A 25,223-nucleotide genomic window follows, 5' to 3' on the forward strand; every position below is an offset into this window, starting at 1 on the left:
CATCCTCCTCCATCATCCTCCACTCCATCCTCCTCCACTACATCATCCTCCACTCCATCTTCCTCAATCATCCTCCACTCCATCCTCCTCCATCATCCTCCACTCCATCCTCCTCCACTACATCATCCTCCACTCCATCTTCCTCAATCATCCTCCACTCCATCCTCCTCCATCATCCTCCACTCCATCCTCCTCCACTACATCATCCTCCACTCCATCTTCCTCAATCATCCTCCACTCCATCCTCCTCCTCAACTCCATCCTCCTCCATCTTCCTCCACTCCATCCTCCTCTTCACCCCCTCCTCCTCCATCCTCTGTCTCTCGTCTATACCTCTCTCCTGTCATCTCACTCCACCTCCATCTCTCGTCTATATCTCTCTCCTGGCATCTCACTACATCCGTGAATATTGGACGCACATTTCTCTCTGGTGTCGTATCTCACGCGGAGTTCATGAACTGAAAGGGAGGATGGGTGGGTATGTGGTCGATAAGGCCCCCCCCCATAAATAAATCCTGCTTAAGACCCCCCCCCCCATCCGCCAATGGACCAGCTCCTGCCACTGGTGGTGGGGGGGGGGGCAGTAGGGGGCACCACCACCCCAGAATAACATTGAGAGAGTGAGGAACGGAGTGAGCGGTGGTTGAGTGCCCAAGTCCCACCCCCCACCAGCCCGAGCGAGGACTGAGAGGGCTGTGCGTGCGCGATTAGCGCCCGCACAGCCCGTGCCCTTTGTCTCTGTGCCCACGGCTGCCTCCTCCCATGGGGGCAGTGGCAGCCGGCCGGGGAAGGGGGGGGGGGAGGAGGAAGGGAGGGAGGGTGAGAGAGAGAGAGGATGGAGGGATGGAGGGAAGCAGTGGAGGAGGAGGAGGAGGAGGAGGGGAAGGGAGGGTGAGAGAGGATGGAGGGATGGAGGGATGGAGGGGAGGAGGAGGAGGGGAAGGGAGGGTGAGAGAGGATGGAGGGATGGAGGGATGGAGGGGAGGAGGAGGAGGGGAAGGGAGGGTGAGAGAGGATGGAGGGATGGAGGGATGGAGGGGAGGGGAAGGGAGGGTGAGAGAGGATGGAGGGATGGAGGGGAGGAGGAGGAGGAGGAGGGGGAGGGAGTACTGGGGCATGGCCGGGGCATCAGTCGAGAGGGGGCAATGGGTGCCTGGGTCTTCCACTTCTCTCCCGACCGCCGCAGAGTGGAGTATGGTGGTGCGCTCCTGCACGGCGCGCGTCAGCTCAGGCGAGGCTCTGTGGAACGCTCCATAGAGTCGTTGTGGTTGGTGGAGGGAGGAGAATGAGGAGAAGGAAGGGATGTTGGGGGTAGGGCAGCCTCTCTGCCCTTACCTGCCACCCCCCTTCTGGATAGGAACCGCGCAGTGGTAGGGAGGGGTGAGGGGAGGGGGGCTCTGACGAAGGTTGCCTTCAGTAAGAATTTTTTTTGACACTTCCGGTAAAATGCACAAATTGCAAAAATGAAACGAAGCAACGGAAGAAGTCCGGCGAAAACAAGCGAAGCGGTCGAGCGGGCAGGCGAGCGAGCGAGCAGGCGAGCAAGCAAGCGGGCAGGCGAGCGGGTGGGCAGGTGGGCAGGCGATCGGGTGGGCAGGGGAGCGGGTGGGCAGGTGGGCAGGCGAGCGGGTGGGCAGGCGAGCGGGTGGGCAGGCGAGCAGGTGGGCAGGGGAAGCGGTCGAGCGGGCAGGCGAACGCAGGCTGCCCATATCTGCAGGCGCGCGGGGATTCGCGTGGAAGCACGGAGAGACCGCGTGGGGGCACAGGGGTGGAGGAGTGGGGGGGGGGGTAAAACACACGGGGGTCGCGGGGGGCCACGGCGATGAGGGTGGGGGGGGGTGCGTGCGACACGACGGGGGGGGTGGGGGGGGGGTAAGAGCGAGGGGTTAGGGAAGGCTGCAAGCGGCATTGTTCACGCTAAAAACGAAAGGTGTGGGGTGGTTGGGGTAACGTAGTGGGGGTTTGGGGCATGCAGCAAGCCCAACCGTACACACAACTCACCGATATAGCATGCCTATGCTATGGTTGTTGGGGGAGGGGGGGGGGGCCGGGTGCGTTGGGGTGGGCCGGGGTTCAGTGACACTATTGACGAGTTTTTTTGTTCGTCGATTCTGAATCGTGGGAAAAAAACGAAACAAAAATGTCCAGAGAGAAAGTGAGAGAAGGGGAAAAAAATGTATTGCACTGTTTGTTTGTTGTTGGCTGGAGTTGTTGTTGTTGTAGTAGTTGTTGTTGTTTTTTGCGAATGATAAAAAAAAACTGAAGGGGGGGGCGGATAGGGTGTTTAATTGTTGATGCGGGTGTCCTCCAAGAATAATAATACATGCGGGGGGGGGGGGGGGTGTGTTGGTGGAAGTCACCGTGGTTCATTAAAGGAGACCCCGGCGTTCGAGTCTGATCGGGCGCTGAGGCCAGGGGCATCAATCAATTGTTTTCTCCGCGCCGCTCGTTTTGGGGCCGCGCAGAGACCAAATTCATTGGCGGTGCCCTTCTTGCTTCTCTTCAAAAAAGAAAAAATTCGGAAAACTCAATAAAAACTAAAAACTTTAAAACAAAAATAATTGACCTCTCCATTCTATTTACCGCCATCAGCCGGGAGATTTTGCTGGATGTCCGCCTGATGATTCCGACTGTCGGCCTGATGAAGTTGGTTGTAAATGTTGTGGCTTGGCTCTTCAACACACCGGCGTGCTGTACTAGTATACTACACTATACACTACACTACTATACACTACACTATACACTCCACTATACACTACACTATACACTACACTATACACTACACTACTATACACTACACTATACACTACACTATACACTACACTATACATTACACTACTATACACTACACTATACACTACACTACTATACACTATACACTACACTATACACTACTATACACTACACTATACATTACACTACTATACACTACACTATACACTACACTATACACTACACTACTATACACTACACTATACTCTACACTATACACTACACTACTATACACTACACTATACACTACACTACTATACACTATACACTACAGTACTATACACTACACTATACATTACAATACTATACACTACACTATACACTACACTATACACTACACTACTATACACTACACTATACATTACAATACTATACACTACACTATACACTACACTATACACTACACTACTATACACTACACTATACTCTACACTACACTATACACTACACTACTATACACTACACTATACACTACACTACTATACACTACACTACTATACACTACACTATACTCTACACTACACTATACACTACACTACTATACACTACACTATACATTACAATACTATACACTACACTATACACTACACTATACACTACACTACTATACACTATACACTACAGTACTATACACTACACTATACATTACAATACTATACACTACACTATACACTACACTATACACTACTATACACTACACTATACATTACACTACTATACACTACACTATACACTCCACTATACACTACACTATACACTACACTATACACTACACTACTATACACTACACTATACACTACACTACTATACACTACACTATACACTACACTACTATACACTACACTATACACTACACTATACATTACACTACTATACACTACACTATACACTACACTATACACTACACTACTATACACTACACTATACACTACACTACTATACACTACACTATACACTACACTACTATACACTACACTATACACTACACTACTATACACTACACTATACACTACACTATACATTACACTACTATACACTACACTATACACTACACTATACATTACACTACTATACACTACACTATACACTACACTAACTATACACTACACTATACTCTACACTACACCGGCGTGCTGTGCGAGTGACGAATTGGCCACGTTCTGTTTACGCGACAAACCCCCTTACAAGTTGACTGTGTCGGGGGGTGGCGGCGGATTTAACGGCACACGTTCACACTCGAGCGATCTCACCCAACGAGAGGTATTATGAATACTATTGGTCACGAAAGCCGACATGTTAAACGTGGGACGGTGCTATCGTGCAGAGCGTTCCAATGGCGGCGAGGAAGTTGCACCTTTTAAAGTTTGGCTTCGGGTCTTTCCCCGCGACTTTTGTTCTAGACACGGCTACAACGGTCCAACGTGGTACGTAACGGCGCGCCCACGCCACCTTCACCGACCCGCACTGACCGGCGAGGTGAAGTATGGTCGAACACCCCCCCCCCACCCACGCCCCACCCCCCCCCCACCTCGTGACTCGGACCGGCGTGGGAAGGCCTTCATCCAGCAGCGGATGTACAAAGAGCTTGTAAATAACAAACACATTCCTGCGGAGGGAGCTGGTAGGAACGTTGGGTTGCTCGGTCAATGGCCTGCAGGGTCAACGGCGGCGTGGTGTATTACGCAAATATGCCCGACTGTGAGGGCGGGCACAAGCCGGCGTGAGTAGGTTAAACGTTGAGTTTAATAAGGGCACCACGGGGTGACCAGCCCCTCCCCACCCAGCCCCACCCAGCCCCTCCCCACCCTCCCCACCCAGCCCCTCCCTCCCCACCCAGCCTCTCCCTGCGCGACGGACGGACACAATAATCCCCTGTGGGCTGGTGGAACCAGTGGGTTCCTAACAGTATTATAATCTTTGGTTCTTTCGGTAAAGTCACGTAGACGAAAAAAAAAATGTGATTTAATTTAGTTATTTTCATTTTTTTATTATTATTTATATTTTTCATCTACGTGACTTTACCGAAAGAACCAAAGAGTACGGGGTCCTTGCAGTCACGGAAACTTCAAATCTTAGCAATAATAATCGGCAAAAATTACGAGGGCTAAGAGTTGCGACTCCGCTGAAGCGAGGCATCGCGCTTGACGTGCCACCGCCGCCGCCGCCGTCGTAGTCACCCGGTAACTTCCGGCAGCAAATTGATTTAACGAGACCGCTGACGAGACCCAGAGGGTCTAGGCAGTGCTCCGCGGGGTTCGCCCCACGCTCAATCAAAACGCCCCGCTTGATGATGTCGGATTGGGGAAATGCCAATTAGGCTGATGGATTAAAACTAATATTTTCATTTGTTATGTGGAGACGCACAATGAAGTTTCCACGTACATGTCTCTGCGTGCTCGTGTAACTTTTAAAATCCTTTATATTAAGTTAACTTGCTTGCTTGCTTAGGACCGTGCAAAACTTTCGGTCGTTTTTTAACCTACTTCCCGTGATCCAATCGAGCTGACATAGACTCACACAGAGACCCATGATACACCTAAGAGACCCATAGAGACCCATACACCTAGAGACCCATAGACTCACAAAGAGATCCATAGACTGACTTAGAAACGCATACACCTACAGACCCATAGACTCACACAGAGACCCATGATACACCTAAGAGACCCATAGAGACCCATACACCTAGAGACCCATACACCTAGAGACCCATAGACTCACAAAGAGATCCATAGACTGACTTAGAAACCCATACACCTACAGACCCATAGACTCACACAGAGACCCATGATACACCTAAGAGACCCATAGAGACCCATACACCTAGAGACCCATAGACTCACAAAGAGACCCATAGACTGACTTAGAAACCCATACATCTAAGACACCCATAGACTCACACAGAGACCCATGATACACCTAAGAGACCCATAGAGACCCATACACCTAGAGACCCATAGACTCACACAGAGACCCATGATACACCTAAGAGACCCATAGAGACCCATACACCTCGACAGCTAATATCTCAGTGGGCTGGAAAAGTAAAAAAAGCGTTGTTATTTTTTTTACATAACAAAAATATTTGTTATATATATTCGGGACAGCATCGGGTCGCGGGATGTGTCGAGCACAAATAAGACGACGACGATTTGTTTTTAATTCGTGCCGTCATCGCGGCGATCGGCCACCGATGTTAAGGACGCGCGAGGAAATCCGGACGAGGTTTTTTTTTGTTTTCCCCCTCCCCGCTCCCTCCCCCATTTCATTTAGGATTTTGAACGCGGCACAAAAAATTAAACCCATCCCCCAAACCCCGACCCATCCAACAACCCCCTCCACCCCAATACCCCGCGGGATTGCAAGCGACCCGAGGGGTATTGAGCCTCCACGGACCGACCGCCTTCACTTCACTCGGGCGGCGGTGGCAGCAGCAGCAGCAGCGGGAGAAGCGGTGGTGGGGATGCAGCGGCGGCTACCACCACGGTCGCGCCGGACGGGCCGGACGGACGGATGGACGGACGGATAGGGCCGGAGACGGGACGGACGGGCGGACAGGGCCAGGTGAGACGGACGGGACGGATAGCGTCGGAGGCGTTAAACCGGCGGCCGAGTATTTTTTTCCGACAACAAGAGTCCGCGTGCGGATGTCGCGAGCCTTGCGCTAATTCTCGCTCGGAGGAAAAACAAAAACCGAAAGCAACAAGAATCCACCGCCCACCCCTACACCCACCTCACCCCCCGCCTCCAACAAAACTCATTAGCGGTAACAGAGGCGAAGACACGAAACGTGAGAACACCGCAACACCCCCCCCCCCCCCAAAAAAAAAGAGGGGGCCTTTCTAAAACCTTCAAAAAATAAACAAAAAAAACACAACCTGCGAACGGACTTGAAAGGCCGTGGGAAGCAATTGTGGTGTTCCACACGACTGTCAACTCTGTAGGCCTCCAACAGACAACACCGGGAGAGCCCCCCCCGCCCCCCCACACGCCTGCTTGCCCAGGCCCTCGCTTCAAACTTTGCCATTCTTAAAAAAAAAAACTACATTTTGTCGAATTTTTTCGATTTAAAGCTTTCGTGACTGCAGGGATTCATCTTCTTGGTTCTTTCGGTAAAGTCACGTAGAAGGGAAGTAATAAACTAATAAAAATAAAACAATAATTCTCACGACGTTTCGGCCACAACGCAAGCAGGTCCACAGACCTGTTCTCCACCTGAGGACGGCTGCTTGCTTTGTGGCCGAAACATCGTGAGAATTATTTTATTATGTTTTATTTTTATTATTTTATTATTTCCATTCAACGTGACTTTACCGAAAGAACCAAGAAGATGAATTTGTTTACTTTTAAATCGATCGTTTATATCATATATATTTGCTTTGAACCCAGCGCCTTGCCGTCCCGTGTACGTACGTGTGCATACGCACGTACACGTGCGCACACGGTTGCATACGTACGTGTCTGTACCCACGTTCGCGTACATACACAAATGTATACAAACGTACAAATACACACGAACGTAAATACGCACGTACGTGCGCACACGCACTTGCGCCTACGCACACACGCACGCACGTACGATACACACACGTGTCGCGCACGTGGGCACGTGCGTGCCGCGCGTGCTTTCTGTTGGCTCTGACGCCGCTTTGGAATTGGCAACGGGGGCGTTCGTGTAGCACCGAACTACCCAATTAGGGGCCCCGTAAAGAGGAGCGTTCCGAAGGCTCTCATTATTGGACGCGGTGAGGCGCATCGACCTGCATAGGTCTAATTATCGCTAACGACCTCTCCCGCGTAAAAAAAATATAAAAATGCGCGCGCCCGCGCGCGCACGCACGCACTCAACGAAAGCCAAAGGTCCATCCGTGTGCTGCTAGTTGGCGGGTAGCGACACCTTCGAAGGCCGGCACGGTGGCGCACACGAGGGGGTGGGTGGCCAGCACCACGCCCGGCCGCCTTTGTCTCCCAAGTTGGCGATGTTCACCACACGCGCCGCGCCAGGCCACTCATTTGAGGCTGAGTCGACCTAGGGGGAGGCCCAGGACCGGTTCAGATGATCGTCACCGGTGGTGTTGGCCGTGAGCGGGAATCGAACTCGTCAAGTTTGTAGCGCAGCGTGCGAACCTCTACGCCACTGCCCCCCACTAAATATAGAACAAAGGCAAAGATGCCCCGTGTAGCCTTCATCAGACTGTTGGGGCAAGTGCTCTTAGCGAGCAGCACCTACGAAGGCCGGCACGGCACACGAGGAGGGAGGGTGGCCAGCACCACGCCCGGCCGCCTTTGTCTCCCAAGTGGCGATGTCTACACACCTACACCAGCTACTCAATTGAGGCTGAGCCGATTGAACGTCAGGCCCAGGACCGCTTCAGATGATCGTCACCGGTGGTGTTGGCCGTGAGCGGGAATCGAACTCGGGTCGCAGCCGGGGGCTTCGTAGCGCAGCGCGCTAACCGCCATGCCACCGCTCCCCCCGCACGTATATATACGCGTGCACACGTGCGCACACTGGTGCGCGCACATAAAATAAATAAGAAGGCACGAGTCAAAGGGAAGCGTCACAGGCGGCCAGGTGACAAGTGTACCAATTACGAGTTTCCCGAGCGTGGCTAATGTACTCGACAGTCTTGATTAGCAAAAGTAAATCAAAGATTTTTTTTGGTTCAACTCTCTCTCTCTCTCTTAACGGGGGAAGGGAGAAAAAAAAAGAAAATTAACACTTTCGAAAAGTCGTTAACGCCACTAACAAAAAACCGGGGTGTTTCTCCTTTAATGAACTTTAAGAAAAAAGTTTGAAAACAAAATTTTTGGTTGCTGCGACTTGGAGGGAGGGGGGGGGTGGGAAAAGTGGTGAGACGGTAGTGGTGGTGGGGGGGGGGGGGCGAAAGGGGGGGGGGGTGGGCGGCGGGTAGGTGAAAATGTTCGTGAGTTTTTCTTGTTGTTGTTTGCTTGTTTGCTCGTTTGTTGAGATTCAAAAAGAACAATTGGAGAGTGGGAGGAGAGGCCACGCAACGAGGAGAAGAATAAGAAAAACAACAAAAACCAGTGGAGTAGAAAGGAAGAAGAAATATAAGAGAATTTTTTTTGTTAAAGAGGGTGAACACCAACCTGGTCGTAGCTCTGCGTGAGAGTTTCGTAGAAGAGAACGTAGAATCACACCCCACAGAACACAGTAACCGAGGAATAAACGCACGCACGCACGCACGCGCGCACGCACGCGGCACATTCAAGAACACCAAGGATAATCAACGAAAAAGCAAAAGGAGCACAGAAACGAAACGAAACCAACGGAGAAACAACGCAAGAAAAGGGGAAAAGAAACAACAACAAGAAACGGAAACAAAACAGAACCAAAACAACAAAACAGACCAAGAGAGTAAAAACAGCCCGGGTATCCACGGCAACTCACGGCAAAGCAATCGACGCCATCATCATCATCATCGCCATCATCATCGTCATCGCCATCGTCATCCATTAATCATCATCATCGTCATGATCATCATCATCATCATCCGTGAACGTCGCGCGAGGAGGCAAGGGAGAGAGACCACGACGGGACGGAGAAGACGGCGGTAGAGATTGGGGGGGGGGGGGGGTCGCGGAGTGCTGCGCACACAACGGGAAGGCGGACACACGACACACGCGCGCACACACGTGCGCACGTACACACACGACAACCACGTGCGCACGTACACACACACACGCACGTACACACACACGCGCACACACGCGCACACACACGTGCGCACGTACACACACGACAACCACGTGCGCACGTACACACACACACACGCACGTACACACACACGCGCACACACACGCACGTACGCACACGCGCACACGCACACACACATACGCGCGCACCACCAAGACTCGCACGGCCAAAGCCACGATTAGACGGACGGCACGGCCGTCGATTCATGCGCGGAGGGGGTGGGGGCCGGAACGGAGGGGGGGGCACGAACAGCGTCGTAGCGCGACGATTGGTGGCGCAGCGTTCACTTTTAAATTGCCGCCGTACCAGCCCCCCCTGCCCCCCTCGGCCCCCCATTACCACCACCACCACCAGCACCGCTCGACGTGGCTGTGATGGTGGTGGTGGGGAGGGGGGGGGGGTGCGTGGGATGTGGAATGGTGCGGGCGCGAGAAATGTCCCATCGCTCCGTTCGGGTCACCGTGCCGCGGGCCACTCGCCGTGCCCCCCACCGTGCCCTCCTCTCTCCTGCACCACCACCACCACAACCACCACCACCACCGAATGTTCCGACACAACGCCCCCCCCCCCCCCCCAACTTGTCGCGTTATTGGTTTTGGGGATGATTTTTTTGGTGGGCGGGGGGGGGTGGGCAGACACCCGGTGGTTATGTCTTTTGTCTATTCCCGACGGCTTTAAAGCAACACCAAAGGATGTGAAACGGCGAGAGGTGGCAGCTGTTTCCGTTTTATGTTAACAACAAATATTACGGTGGGGGGGGCGTGGGGGGGGCGTGGGGGGTGGGGGGGGGGCCGTGCCGACGAGGTGCCGGCTCGTTAACGACGAAGTGACGCCAAGAAGTCGTCGGCGCCGTGGTGTGGAAGCCGGTGGTGGCGGTGGTGGCGGTGCCGGTGCCGGTGGTGGCGGTGGTGCCGGTGGTGGCGGCGGTGGTGGTGGTGGCGGTGGTGGTGGTGGCGGTGGTGGCGGTGGTGGTGGCGGTGGTGGTGCCGGTGGTGGTGCCGGTGGTGGTGGTGCCGGTGGTGGTGGTGCCGGTGGTGGTGGTGCCGGTGGTGGCGGTGGTGGTGGTGGCGGTGGTGGTGGTGGCGGCGGTGGCGGTGAGGGAGTGGGGTCGAGACGCGGGGGTCGGGGGTGTAAAGGAGGTGGTGGAGGGAGGGGGGCGGGCTCATCATCATCACCGCCATCGTCGTCGTCGTGTCTACAGGCGGAGTCTTCTCACCTCCAACTCTCAACCTGTCCCAACCAAAGCCACCACCGGCCCCCCTCGCCACCCCCCTCCCGCCCGCCCGCCCCCCCCCGACCGTCGTGCCCCCCCCTGCCCCCCCCCCCCCCCCCGTGTGCTGCGAGCGTGAATGCCCCGTGCCAGTCTTGGGGTGTGAGCGCGTCGGTCAGGCCGCCGTCGGTGGGTGGGGTGGGTTGGGTGGGTGGGTTGGTGGGTTGGATGGGTTGGGTGGGTGGGTGGCTTGGGTGGGTGGGTGGGTGGGGTGGGTGGGTTGGGTGAGTTGGGTGGGTGCGGTGGATGGGTGGGTTGGGTGGGTGGGTGGGGTGGGTGGGTTGGGTGGGTGTGGTGGGTGGGTGGGTTTGGTGGGTGGGTGGGTGGGGTGGGTGGGTTGGGTGGGTGGGTTGGGTGGGTGCGGTGGGTGGGTTTGGTGGGTGTGGTTTGAGTGGGTGGGTTGGGTGGGTGGGTTGGGTGGGTGGGTTGGGTGGGTGGGTTGGTGGGTTGGGTGCGGTGGGTGGGTGGGTGGGTTGGGTGCGGTGGGTGGGTGGGTTGGGTGGGTGGGTGGGTTGGGTGGGTGGGATTTGAGTGGTGGGTGGGTTGGGTGGGTGGGTGGCTTTGGTGGGTGGCTTGGGTGGGTGTGGTTTGAGTGGGTGGGTGGCTTGGGTGAGTGTGGTTTGAGTGGGTGGGTGAAGGGTCCATCAGATTCCTCCTACCTCCAGGATACACAAAGATTCCGATTCTCAGCCTCTGCCGGGTGCTCTGTGCCACGGGAGCGCGATTCTTCAGGCTTACCCCCCTCCCCGCCCCCCCCTCTCCCGCGCACCTCCGATTAGCTCGGTTGGCTACGTACGGTGTGAAAGAAGTTCAACGGACGTACGTCGTTTTTACCCGGTGAAAAGCCCTCTCGCGGCGTCTAGACGCGAGCGATTCTTTTTCTCTCCGCCTGACGACGACCGCTTGTGTTGCGACCGAAACGTCGTGAGTTTTTATTATTTTAAATCTTCATATTATTATTTTCTTATTTTCTATCTGCGTGACTTTACCGAAAGAACCAAAAAGAATATGAAACGTTATTTTGCACGTCATTTAGTTTTTCTCCCCCCAAGAAGGTCTTCCTTGCGGGCCAGATCCTAGTCGTTAAGCGTCGTTTTGCCGGGCGCATTTATTTGCTCATCATTGACGCGCGTGGCTTTTACGCCCAATCCGGGGCCGCTCGTAACAAATTCCGTTCGCGCGTGAAACTAAACAAATGGACAAAAGCGCTTTGCTCCTTTGCGCTTTCAACGATCGGGCAGTCGCCAAAAACGTCCCGGGGTAAGCCGGGGCATCGCCCCCCTGGGTAACAGAACAAAAATTAACCCGTAAAAACAACGTTTTTCACTATAAATCCTTTATATGCGTGGCATCGGTTTTATTTTATCATTCATTTCTGTTTTTCTTGAGTAAGAGTTTCATTTTTATCACATTGGTATTTTAAATAAAATATGAAAAACATTTTTTCCTAAAAATTGGAAAATTTTGGAAAAAGATTTTCCCGAAAATAAATTGTCACGCACAACGAGTCTGGGTGCAAAATGTCAGCTCGATTGGATCACGGGAAGTGGGTTAAAAAACGACCGAAAGATTTGCACGGTCGTAAGCGCGCAAGCAAGCGAGCGAGTGAACTTAATATAACGGATTTAAAAAGCACGGAGCCTTGGGACTGGGCGGGGCGACGCGTCTACGTCACAAGGACGGCTGTCCCGGCTGCGGCACGGACGTGGTCACGTGGGTCGCGCGTCACCAAGAGTGACCCTTTCGTGCGTGCGTATATGTGCGTGTGTGTGTGTGCGTGTGTGTGCGTGCGTGTGTGTGTGTGTGGGTGCGTATGTGTGTGCGTGCGTGTGTGTGTGCGTGTGTGTGCGTGTGTGTGTGCGCGTGTGTGTGTGCGTGCGTATGTGTGCGTGTGCGTGCGTGTGTGTGCGTGTGTGTGTGTGCGTGTGTGCGTGTGTGTGTGCGTGTGTGCGTGCGTGTGTGTGCGTGTGTGTGTGTGTGCGTGCAGTGGGGGGGGGGGGGGCACAGCTGGGTGCATCTTCCCAGTCATCTCAGTCGGTCAACCCGTGGCACCTGCTGGGTCTGCCCCGTGACCTCCTGCCAGCGGCGGGCGTTCAAAGTGCACCTGAGCCTGGCACAGGCGCCGTGGTGACGCCAACCGCCACTTGGTGGCGAATGGTGCTTGTGTTTGTTGTTGTTGTTGTGTGCGTGGGTGAGTGCGTGAGTGCGTGGGTGGATGTGTGTGTGGGTGCGTGTGTGTGTGGGTGCGTGGGTGTGTGCGTGGGTGAGTGTGTGCGTGCGTGGGTGTGTGCGTGCGTGTGTGTGTGCGTGGGTGCGTGCGTGCGTGTGTGTGCGTGGGTGCGTGCGTGGATGCGTGTGTGCGTGTGTGCGTGTGTGTGTGGGTGTGTGCGTGCGTGCGTGGGTGGATGCGTGTGTGCGTGGGCGCGTGCGTGCGTGGGTGCGTTCGCGACTGCCTTACCTCTGACGTACAGGTTGGCCGGCGTTGAGTAAACGGTGCCCAGGCTGTTGGAGGCCACGCATTCGTACTTGCCCTGGTCCAGGTCACGGCTCTTCTCGATCTGCAGTCCACCTGCACACACAACGACAAAGATCCCCACCTCCGTTAGCCTTGAACAGACAGGTGAGTGGGGGGGGAGCCAAGCGCTGTTTGCCAAGTTAGCAGCGCTGCCTATGAAGGCCGGCGCTGCGGCACACGAGGGGGTGGCTGGCACCACGCCCGGACCGCCTCTGTCTACCCAGTGGCGACGTTTTACTACGCACCGCAACCCAGGTTATCTCACTTGAGGCTGAGTCGACCTAGGGGAGGCCCAGGGCCGGTTCAGATAATCGTCACTGATATTGGGAATTGAACTCGGGTCGCCGGGCTCATGGTGCAGTGCGCTCGCCACCGCCACCCCTCGCGACGCGTACACAAAGACACAAACAAAGATCCCCCCCCCCGTATATAGCCTTAATAGACTGTTGGGGCAAGTGCTGCCAATGTACACCTATTAAGGGGTGGGGGGTGGACACAACGGACCACGCTTTTAAACGGAAGATCTGTTGTCAAGTAACAAAAAATCTAGGTTCTTATCTCAACGGATTCCTTCGGGATCACCAAAACAGATTCTCACTCTTGATGAACGCTGCGTTGTCCGGCTTCCGCGGATTGCCGGCATTCATGGTGCCCACAGCAGGTCGACATTTTGGGTTGAGGTGACCTTCTCGGGGAGGGAGGGCTGGGTTAGGCCGAGCCGACCTGCGAGTGTGGTGCCAGGCCCCCCGGGGTTCACCAATTCTGTTTGGCCTACGGAGGCCACGTGTGACATTGCTTGGCAGGAACCGCTCGGAGGAGGAGGGTGATGGTGGCGGCTTGGGGAAGACTCTAAACTATGATACAAATAAAAATCTAGATTTCGGTTAAGTCACGTAGGTATAAAATAAAATAAATTAAATCACGACGTTTCGATTGCAACACAAGCAATAATCATCAAGTGGGAAAACCGCAGCAAAAATGTATTTATAGGCTGTTGGGGCAAGTGCTTTCTATAATAATTTTATTTTATTATATCAGGTAAGGGCCCCACTGAACTATATGGCTCTTATTTCGATTTAAAGCTTTCGTGACTGCAGAGATTCATCTTCTTGGTTCTTTCGGTAAAGTCACGTAGAAGGGAAATAATAAAATCATAAAAATAAAACATCATAAAATAATTCTCACGACGTTTCGGCCACAACGCAAGCAGCCGTCTTCAGGTGGAGAACAGGTCTGTCATTCAGACTCTGTCCTCTCGACAGACCTGTTCTCCACCTGAGGACGGCTACTTGCGTTGTGGCCGAAACGTCGTGAGAATTATTTTATTATGTTTTATTTTTATTATTTTATTATTTTCCTTCTACGTGACTTTACCGAAAGAACTAAGAAGATATATGGCTCTTTTTCAGATGCGTACCTGGCTGTCACATATGATAGCTCAACGAAAGTGGGCTTATCATCATCACCACCATCGCGTGGACATTCATAGCAGCAGCCAAAGACTCAACGCCGTGACGTTGATTCTAAACGTGGCGGGGAAAAACCGGAGGACCCGGAGAAAAATCCACGCGACCACGTGAGAGAGAGAGAGAGAGACACCGCAAACACCAAATATACAGACATTATCAGGGTCGGAATCGAACTCACGTCCTCCTGTACACCAGGCGAGGTAGTTAACATCTCCTAGCCACCCTGATGATGATGACAGAGAGAGAGACACGCAAACTCCAAATATACAGCAGCAGGCATCGTCAGGGTCGGGATCAAACCCACGACCCTCCTGTACACCAGGCGAGGTAGTTAACATCTCCTAGCCACCGTGGATTGATCATGGCTGGCGATGATTGATGAGTGTGACCAGGAATTGAACACGGGTCACGGGGTGATTGTCAACAATTCCACCGTGACCTCACCAAGTAAAGCGGAACGCACGTGAACAGAATCAGAATACAGTAATCCCTCGCCACATCGCGGTTCAAGTTTCGCGGCCTCAGTGCATCGCGGATTTTTCGAACTGATTTAAAGGCCTCATTATACCTGTGCAGTAGCACCATCATCATCATCATTCAGCATCACATTCATCGAACTGCACAGGTCTGTCATCGTCGTCATTGTCATCGTCATTGTCATCGTCGTCGTCGTCATTACTGGAGTCAAGTCTCAAGATACTACTGTCATTGGTGAGTGTAGAATACCATAATACTTATCGTATGAGAGAGAGAGAATGTATAATATTAAGGTTTTATAATTAAATGGATTTAAGTAAAATATATATATAAAGTATAAATATACATATTTTAAACATTCTGGTACCCACACACACATATACGGAAATTCCTAGGGGGCCAATCCTACTTGGCGTATTTTCACCTATCGCGACGGGTTCCGGTCCCCATTAACCGCGATAAACGTGGGATCACTGTACTGTTTTACTACTGCAGGAGGAATCCGAGGAGCTATAAAGCTCTTTTTCTCACACGTGTCCAGTCGGGGGCACTGGGTAAGAACGTTTCAACAACAAACACGATAGGAGTTCGTAGTACACGAACGGTAAACACATCGCCCAAGCACAAACAAATACAACACTAAGCCATCCACATCCTACCAGGCAAAGCCCCATTGAGGCATTAAAAATTATTGATTTGAAGCTTTCGTGACTGCAGGGATTCATATTCTTGGTTCTTTCGGTAAAGTCAAGTAGAAGGGAAATAATAAAATAATCTATATATATAAAATCGCAAATCTGTCTGTCTGTCTGTGTGTCGCCGGACCATACGCAGTTTCATTGGACGAAATGTGAGGGATTTGCGAGACACGATTGGTCCGTTTGGTTTTCCACGGCGGTTGCCCCTGGCAACGGGTAGCGACGCATTCGCTGCGGGGTGGACGCCATTTTTAATTCCCGTTAAAAATATGCGCACGCATTAACACGCGACTCTGAGGTAAATTCATCAAAGTTTCACGTCCTCTTCACTCCCCCCCCACCCCAATGTGTGCAATTACTATTATAGGGTCGGTAGATAATAAAATTATAGCGATTAGACAGTATTATTGTAGCGCGTGGGGGGGGGGGGGGTAACGGCCCCAGTACCCAGCCTCAGCCGGCTGGGCAATTTAGGCGAGGCCGGAGGCTCTGCACGGTACTAGGCCTCGACACCCCACCACACTATAGGCCGAACATATTACTGCACAGCGGCCGAGGAGATCGTGGCTGGGGGGGAGGGGGCAGGGGTAGCAGCCCATCTGTGTATATATGTAAGGTTATTAAGAAATATATTTTTCACCCGGGCAACGCCGGGTACTTCTGCTAGTAAAAATATAAAACAATAAAAATTCTCACGACGTTTCGACTGCAACGCAAGCAATCGTCATCAGGGGTGAAATCCACAGCAAGAAAATGTTGTTCTATATTAATATTATTTTATTATTTCCCTTCTACGTGACTTTACCAAAAGAACCAAGAATATTAAAATTATTGTTACAAAAGCACAGTGGATTAGCACAACAATACGCATGCAACGGGCGTAGGGAAGGAGGGGGAGGGGGGGTTGTTTCGCTTGTTAATATTCAGCGTCAACTTAGTCGAAATCTATAAATTACCCGGACTTTAATTGAAATGAGTAGAGCAAACTTTGAACAAAAAATTAAATAAGAGGGAAATAAAATAAAATTCTAAACCAATATTTATTTTCGCTCTGACTGCCGTGGGGACAGCGCCGCTAGAATGTGTCTCTCACTTCCATCTCAAAAGCTTAATTCGCCGCGTTGCTAATTTGCGTTAATGCCGCGGGATATTTCAATGGGATTCGTCGCCGCCACTGTTACGTTTTCGTTTGCAGGGCAGCTTAATTTTGACGTGTTTTTTTTTTTCATCTGTTCGCACGGCCGCTAACAGTTTGAGCAACAACAAAATGTTTTAAAACTTTCATCGGAATGAGTGCTAATTGTCAGGTATGAAGATGTCAGTTTAACAGGTAGCCTTTCGCGACCGACATAATGTACGTTGACTCATTAATCACCCCCCGGCCCCCACTTACAGCAAGAGCGCAGAAGCGTGGTCACCGCATCTACGCTTCTATAAAAGAAACGAAACAGGTGGAGACTTCTCCACAAATCTGGCTGTCGCCTGATGAAGCTGGTTGTAATTACTGGCGAAACGTCGTACTTAGATTGTTCATGTTGTGGCTTTGCACTGCAACACAGCGGTGTGTTGTACTAGTATGCTACACTATACACTACACTATACACTACTATACACAATACACTACACTATACACTACGCTATACACTACACTACTATACACAATACACTACACACTGCACTATACAATACACTACTATACACGACTCTATACACTACCATACTATACACTACACTACTATACACTGCACTATACACTACACTATACACTACACTACTATACACTACACACTAGTGTTGCACTAGTGACGAATTGGCCACGTTCTGTTTACACGACAACCCTCACTAGTTGGCTGTGTCGGGTGGTGGCGGGTTTTAACGACACATTTATACATTTACGCAATCTAACCCAACGAAAAAAACAACCCTCTATTATGGATGAAGATGTCAATTGAAATCCCGGCGTCACGCACAAACAAAAGATTACAATTTCGATTTAAAGCTTTCGTGACTGCAGGGATTCATCTTCTTGGTTCTTTCGGTAAAGTCACGTAGAAGGGAAATAATAAAATAATAAAAATAAAACATAATAAAATACAATTCTCACGACGTTTCGGCCGCAACGCAAGCAGCCGTCCTCATTCTTCACCTGAGGACGGCTGCTTGCGTTGTGGCCGAAACGTCGTGAGAATTATTTTATTATGTTTTATGTTTATTATTTTATTACTTCCCTTCTACGTGACTTTACCGAAAGGACCAAGAAGAGAAAAGATTACAACTTGAACACGGAGGAGGAGGAGGAGGCTTTCGCGCCCAGTATTATCCACCAGAGGTTTATTTCGGGTGTAGACCGCGTGAGCATGAACGTTGTGCCGTTAGACCCGCCGCCACCAGCACCACCCGTCACAGCCAATTAGTGAGGGTTGTGTGACGTCCACAGAACGTGGCCCAGTTCGTTACGAGTACAGCACCACACCGGTGGTGTGTTGGAGAGTAAACCCGCTATTGCAATCGTAGTTGTTACAATATGTCTCTCACTTGCAACTCAAAAGCGTCATCCGCTGCGTTCTTAATTAGATTCATTGTTACAATTGTAATTGCAAAAAATATTAATGAATTATAATCTGGCTGTGACGGTCCCACCTGATGACGGAGACTTGTGTTGCCTCCGAAACGTCGTGATTTTTGTTTTTATTTTATTTTACTTTCTACGTGACTTTACCGAAAAAACCTAAGAAGATGATTCCTTGCAGTCACGAAAGCTTCAAATCTAGAATTAATGAATTATAATTTAATGCTCAATGAATGCATTATTACTATCCATTATTACAATGTAAATTACAATTTTTTTAATTAGAATTACAATAATTGTAATTGTGCTGACAATCAGCTTAATTAGTAAGTACAATTGCAATAATTAGTTAATTACCACAATTGTTAGAATTAATCTGATTAGATTGATGATAATAATTTTATAAATTAGATTAATTTTTACGATTGCAATAAGTAACCTAATTAGGAACGCAAGCGAACGAGGTTTGCAATTGTTGCGGATGACGAACCCCGGTGACTGAATTGGATGTTGTTGGGGTGGTGCGATCTAAACCCCCCCGAAAAAAAACCCCTCCGTTATAATTACACAAACAAAGACGCAGATCCCCCGCGTAGCCCACGTAGGCTGACGGGGCAAGGGTCGTCAGCGACCGCGCACTGAGTGCAGATGTCGTCTATAAACCCGCCGCCGCTCCAGGTACTCAATTTACGGCTGAGTCGACCTACGAGACGGTCCAGGGCCGGTTTCTGATCACCGTCAGCGACGTCGGTGTTGGTCCGCGGTGGGCGGGAATCGAACTCAGGTGGCCGGGTTCGTAGCGTGGTTCGCTAACCACCACCACCACCGCTTTCCACGGACGCACACAAAAGACAAAGATCCCCCGTGTAAATGTCGATTTAAAGCTTTCGTGACTGCAGGGATTCATCTTCTTGGTTCTTTCGGTAAAGTCACGTAGAAGGGAAGTAATAAAAAAATAAAAATAAAACATAATGAAATACAATTCATCTTCTTGGTTCTTTCGGTAAAGTCACGTAGAATGCAAATAATAAAATAATAATAATAAAACATAATAAAATACAATTCTCACGACGTTTCGGCCACAACGCAAGCAGCCGTCCTCAGGTGAAGAACAGGTCTGTCGGAAAGACAGCGTCTGAATGAGACCGACCTGTTCTTCACCTGAGGACGGCTGCTTGCGTTGTGGCCGAAACGTCGTGATAATTATTTCATTATGTTTTATTTTTATTATTTTATTATTTCCATTCTACGTGACTCTACCGAAAGAACCAAGAAGATGAATCCCCCGTGTAGCCTTAACAGACTGTTGGGGCAAGTGCTGTTAGCTGTGGGCCTCAGTGGCCAGAACCACACCCGCCCGCCTGTCCGGCCGCCTTTGTCTCCCCAGTGGCGACAATGCCTTGGTTAAAGCGCTACGCGGAAATGTAAGTAAGGTGAGATTATAGCTCATTCCGTCGCTCCATCTCCACCGTGGCCGTACCCTTTCCCGTGTCGAGCACGGATTTTTTTTAATTTTTCAACGTATTCCACCCACCCCGCCCCCCCTCCCCCACGTTTTACTCTACAACTTCCCACGTGTGTCGCATTAAACAGCGGTCATTATATGCTTCAAACACGTCCTGAATTGTTTAATGTACCATCCCCTATGTTCCACACGCGTGTGAAATATGTGGCTTATCCCCCCGCTAAGTCACATGATCTAACGTGCATCTGTCCGTACGTTCACATTCTAGAACGAGTGTCGCCTACGCTTAAAACAAGTCCTGCAGCCTCAACAGATCCGTCCTGTGCTCAGAATGCACAACGCGTCCTGCGATCTAGCGTACATCTCTCCCTGTGTTCGACGGTTTGGACGCGGCTCGTACGCCCCTGCTGCGTTCGGCAAGCGGCAGTGGCAGCAGTAGCAGCAGCAGCAGCAGCCGCCTCTTTAATCCTCTATCTGCGCTGTTCCATCTGCTCGGCAAGCTTGGCTCGCCTAGGACTCCGTCGCCACGCACGGACCCCACGACGGGTTTTTTGTTTAATGTTTAATGTCGCCAGCCCCCTTCTGAGTTTTCATGCAACTCACCGACCGAACGACGTTATTTAACCGCCGTGCGCTCCACATCCCTACATCCAAATCTCTCTATCCCTTAATCATCGCCGCCGCCATCATCATCAAAGATAAAGACCGCCCCCCCTCCCCCCCAAACCGTGTAGCTTTTAGGAGGCTAACAACGAGTGCTGTTAGCAGCAGCAGCAGCACCTTGTGAAGGCCGGCACGGCACACGAAGAGGGGGAGGAGAGGTGGGTTGGTTGGATGGACATCGCGCCCCCGATTTGGCACGGGTTGGCTGCATATGGTGTGAAAGAAGTTCGGTGCAAGAACGTACATCACGCCCGCCCGCCCACCCGCCTACCCGCCTCTGTCTACCCAGTGATGATGTTTTACACCTCCCACCGAGGTACCCGTTTGAGGCTGAGCTGACCTAGAGGAGGAGGCCACAGGTGACGTCGATTCTCAATGTGGAAGGGAAAACCGGAGGACCCCGGAGAAAAATCCACGCGACCACAGAGAGAGAGACACGCAGACTCCAAATATACAGCAGCAGGCGTCACGGGGTCGGGATCGAACCCACGACCTCCTGTACACCAGGCGAGGTAGTGAACATCTCCTAGCCACCGTGATGATGATAAGAGAGAGAGACACGCAAACTCCAAACATACAGCAGCAGGCGTCACGGGGTCGGGATCGAACCCACGACCTCTTGTACACCAGGCGAGGTAGTGAACATCTCCTAGCCACCGTGATGATGAGGAGAGAGAGAGAGACACGCAAACTCCAAATATACAGCAGCAGGCATTGTCAGGGGTCGGGATCGAACCCACGACCTCCTGAATACCAGGCGAGGGAGTTAACATCTCCTAGCCACCGCGGATATGAGTGATCACGGAGGAAAACCTACGCAGAAAAATGGGGGGGGGGGGGGGGGAGGACGCGAGGGGGGGTAGAGAGAAGGTTGCCAAACTCCAGACGTGCAATAGACACCTGGAAATTCCACCCAGGCGGGTATCAAACCCAGGCCCTTCTTTCCGCGAGGCGCAGGGAGTTTGCCCGCCGTCGTTTTCTTCAACGCCCCCCCGTGCCCCCCCCCCCTCAACCCCGAACAAAAAAACGGATGCTGATTGTAACGCGTTTACTTCTGCCGCATCGATCGCGGCCGTTGTAAGGGCTCTGAACGGGTGAAGGTTTAAAATCGATGGATCGAGTTTCTCTCTCTCTGTGTGTGTGTGTGTTGTATTGATGTGAGTCGGTGTGTGATTAGGTGTGTGTGCATGTGAGTAGGTAGGTGAGTAGTAGCGGGGAGCGGTAGTGGTAGCGGTTAGCGCCACGCTGCGCTACGAACCAGGCGACACGGGTTAAATTCCCGCTCACGGCCAACACCCAGTGACGATTATCAGAACCGGTCCTGGGCCTCCCCTAGGTCGACTCAGCCTCAAATGAGCACCGGGTGCGGAGTGTAAACAACGCCACTGCTCCCCTCCACGCACCCTCTCCTGCCTCTCCTACCTCTCATCTCACTCTTCCCCCCCTCCACGCACTATCCTGCCTCTCTCCTCTCACTCTACTCCCCTCCACGCACTATCCTGCCTCTCTCCTCTCACTCTACTCCCCTCCACGCACTCTCCTGCCTCCCCCTCTCATCTCACTCCACTCCCTTCCACGCACTCTCCTGCCTCTCCCCTCTCATCTCACTCTACTCCCCTCCACGCACTCTCCTGCCTCTCCCCTCTCATCTCACTCCACTCCCCTCCACACACTCTCCTGCCTCTCCCCTCTCATCTCACTCTACTCCCCTCCACGCACTCTCCTACCTCTCCCCTCTCATCTCACTCCACTCCCCTCCACGCACTCTCCTACCTCTCCCCTCTCATCTCACTCTACTCCCCTCCACGCACTCTCCTACCTCTCCCCTCTCATCTCACTCCACTCCCCTCCACGCACTCTCCTGCCTCCCCCTCTCATCTCACTCCACTCCCTTCCACGCACTCTCCTGCCTCTCCCCTCTCATCTCACTCTACTCCCCTCCACGCACTCTCCTGCCTCTCCCCTCTCATCTCACTCCACTCCCCTCCACACACTCTCCTACCTCTCCCCTCTCATCTCACTCCACTCCCCTCCACGCACTCTCCTGCCTCTCCCCTCTCATCTCACTCCACTCCCTTCCACGCACTCTCCTGCCTCTCCCCTCTCATCCCACTCCACTCCCCTCCACGCACTCTCCTACCTCTCCCCTCTCATCTCACTCTACTCCCCTCCACGCACTCTCCTGCCTCTCCCCTCTCATCTCACTCTACTCCCCTCCACGCACTCTCCTGCCTCTCCCCTCTCATCTCACTCCACTCCCTTCCACGCACTCTCCTACCTCTCCCCTCTCATCTCACTCCACTCCCCTCCACGCACTCTCCTACCTCTCCCCTCTCATCTCACTCCACTCCCCTCCACGCTCTCTCCTGCCTCTCCCCTCTCATCTCACTCCACTCCCCTCTCATCTCACTCTACTCCCCTCCACGCACTCTCCTGCCTCTCCCCTCTCATCTCACTCCACTCCCCTCCACGCACTCTCTTGCCTCTCCCCTCTCATCTCACTCTACTCCCCTCCACGCACTCTCCTGCCTCTCCCCTCTCATCTCACTCCACTCCCCTCCACGCACTCTCCTGCCTCTCCCCTCTCATCTCACTCTACTCCCCTCCACGCACTCTCCTGCCTCTCCCCTCTCATCTCACTCCACTCCCCTCCACGCACTCTCCTGCCTCTCCCCTCTCATCTCACTCCACTCCCCATCTACGCACTCTCCTGCCTCTCCCCTCTCATCTCACTCCACTCCCCTCCACGCACTCTCCTGCCTCCCCCTCTCATCTCACTCCACTCCCTTCCACGCACTCTCCTGCCTATCCCCTCTCATCCCACTCCACTCCCCTCCACGCACTCTCCTACCTCTCCCCTCTCATCTCACTCTACTCCCCTCCACGCACTCTCCTGCCTCTCCCCTCTCATCTCACTCCACTCCCCTCCACGCACTCTCCTACCTCTCCCCTCTCATCTCACTCTGCTCCCCTCCACGCACTCTCCTGCCTCCCCCTCTCATCTCACTCCACTCCCCTCCACGCACTCTCCTGCCTCTCCCCTCTCATCCCACTCCACTCCCCTCCACGCACTCTCCTGCCTCTCCCCTCTCATCTCACTCTACTCCCCTCCACGCACTCTCCTGCCTCTCCCCTCTCATCTCACTCCACTCCCCTCCACGCACTCTCCTGCCTCTCCCCTCTCATCTCACTCTACTCCCCTCCACGCACTCTCCTGCCTCCCCCTCTCATCTCACTCCACTCCCTTCCACGTACTCTCCTGCCTCTCCCCTCTCATCTCACTCTACTCCCCTCCACGCACTCTCCTGCCTCCCCCTCTTATCTCACTCCACTCCCCTCCACGCACTCTCCTGCCTCTCCCCTCTCATCTCACTCCACTCCCCTCTCATCTCACTCTACTCCCCTCCACGCACTCTCCTGCCTCTCCCCTCTCATCTCACTCTACTCCCCTCCACGCACTCTCCTGCCTCTCCCCTCTCATCTCACTCTACTCCCCTCCACGCACTCTCCTGCCTCTCCCCTCTCATCTCACTCCACTCCCCTCTCATCTCACTCTACTCCCCTCCACGCACTCTCCTGCCTCTCCCCTCTCATCTCACTCTACTCCCCTCCACGCACTCTCCTGCCTCTCCCCTCTCATCTCACTCTACTCCCCTCCACGCACTCTCCTGCCTCTCCCCTCTCATCTCACTCCACTCCCCTCTCATCTCACTCTACTCCCCTCCACGCACTCTCCTGCCTCTCCCCTCTCATCTCACTCCACTCCCCTCCACACACTCTCCTGCCTCTCCCCTCTCATCTCACTCCACTCCCCTCCACGCACTCTCCTACCTCTCCCCTCTCATCTCACTCCACTCCCCTCCACGCACTCTCCTGCCTCTCCCCTCTCATCTCACTCCACTCCCTTCCACGCACTCTCCTGCCTCTCCCCTCTCATCTCACTCCACTCCCCTCCACGCACTCTCCTGCCTCTCCCCTCTCATCTCACTCCACTCCCTTCCACGCACTCTCCTGCCTCTCCCCTCTCATCTCACTCCACTCCCTTCCACGCACTCTCCTGCCTCTCCCCTCTCATCCCACTCCACTCCCCTCCACGCACTCTCCTGCCTCTCCCCTCTCATCTCACTCTACTCCCCTCCACGCACTCTCCTGCCTCTCCCCTCTCATCTCACTCCACTCCCTTCCACGCACTCTCCTACCTCTCCCCTCTCATCTCACTCCACTCCCCTCCACGCACTCTCCTACCTCTCCCCTCTCATCTCACTCCACTCCCCTCCACGCTCTCTCCTGCCTCTCCCCTCTCATCTCACTCCACTCCCCTCTCATCTCACTCTACTCCCCTCCACGCACTCTCCTGCCTCTCCCCTCTCATCTCACTCCACTCCCCTCCACGCACTCTCCTGCCTCTCCCCTCTCATCTCACTCTACTCCCCTCCACGCACTCTCCTGCCTCTCCCCTCTCATCTCACTCTACTCCCCTCCACGCGCTCTCCTGCCTCTCCCCTCTCATCTCACTCCACTCCCCTCCACGCACTCTCCTACCTCTCCCCTCTCATCTCACTCTGCACCCCTCCCCTCTCATAGCAGGGGTTACCAAAAATATTTCC

The 25,223-nt window shown here is 52.8% G+C and overlaps 1 protein-coding gene across 5 annotated transcripts in view; it reads right to left on the reverse strand.

The window, feature by feature from the left end:
* LOC144953170 (receptor-type tyrosine-protein phosphatase S-like) overlaps nucleotides 1-25,223 on the reverse strand; it is a 255,168-nt gene that overhangs the window by 142,148 nt on the left and 87,797 nt on the right. For all 5 annotated transcript variants that reach the window (XM_078883739.1, XM_078883745.1, XM_078883732.1 and 2 more), the window contains one exon: nucleotides 13,219-13,329. In XM_078883739.1, coding sequence (XP_078739865.1) covers nucleotides 13,219-13,329 — 111 coding nt within the window. The remainder of the gene's footprint in view (nucleotides 1-13,218; nucleotides 13,330-25,223) is intronic.

The sequence above is a fragment of the Lampetra fluviatilis genome, chromosome 3, assembly GCF_964198595.1.
Source record: "Lampetra fluviatilis chromosome 3, kcLamFluv1.1, whole genome shotgun sequence".
Taxonomy (NCBI): Eukaryota; Metazoa; Chordata; class Hyperoartia; order Petromyzontiformes; family Petromyzontidae; genus Lampetra; species Lampetra fluviatilis.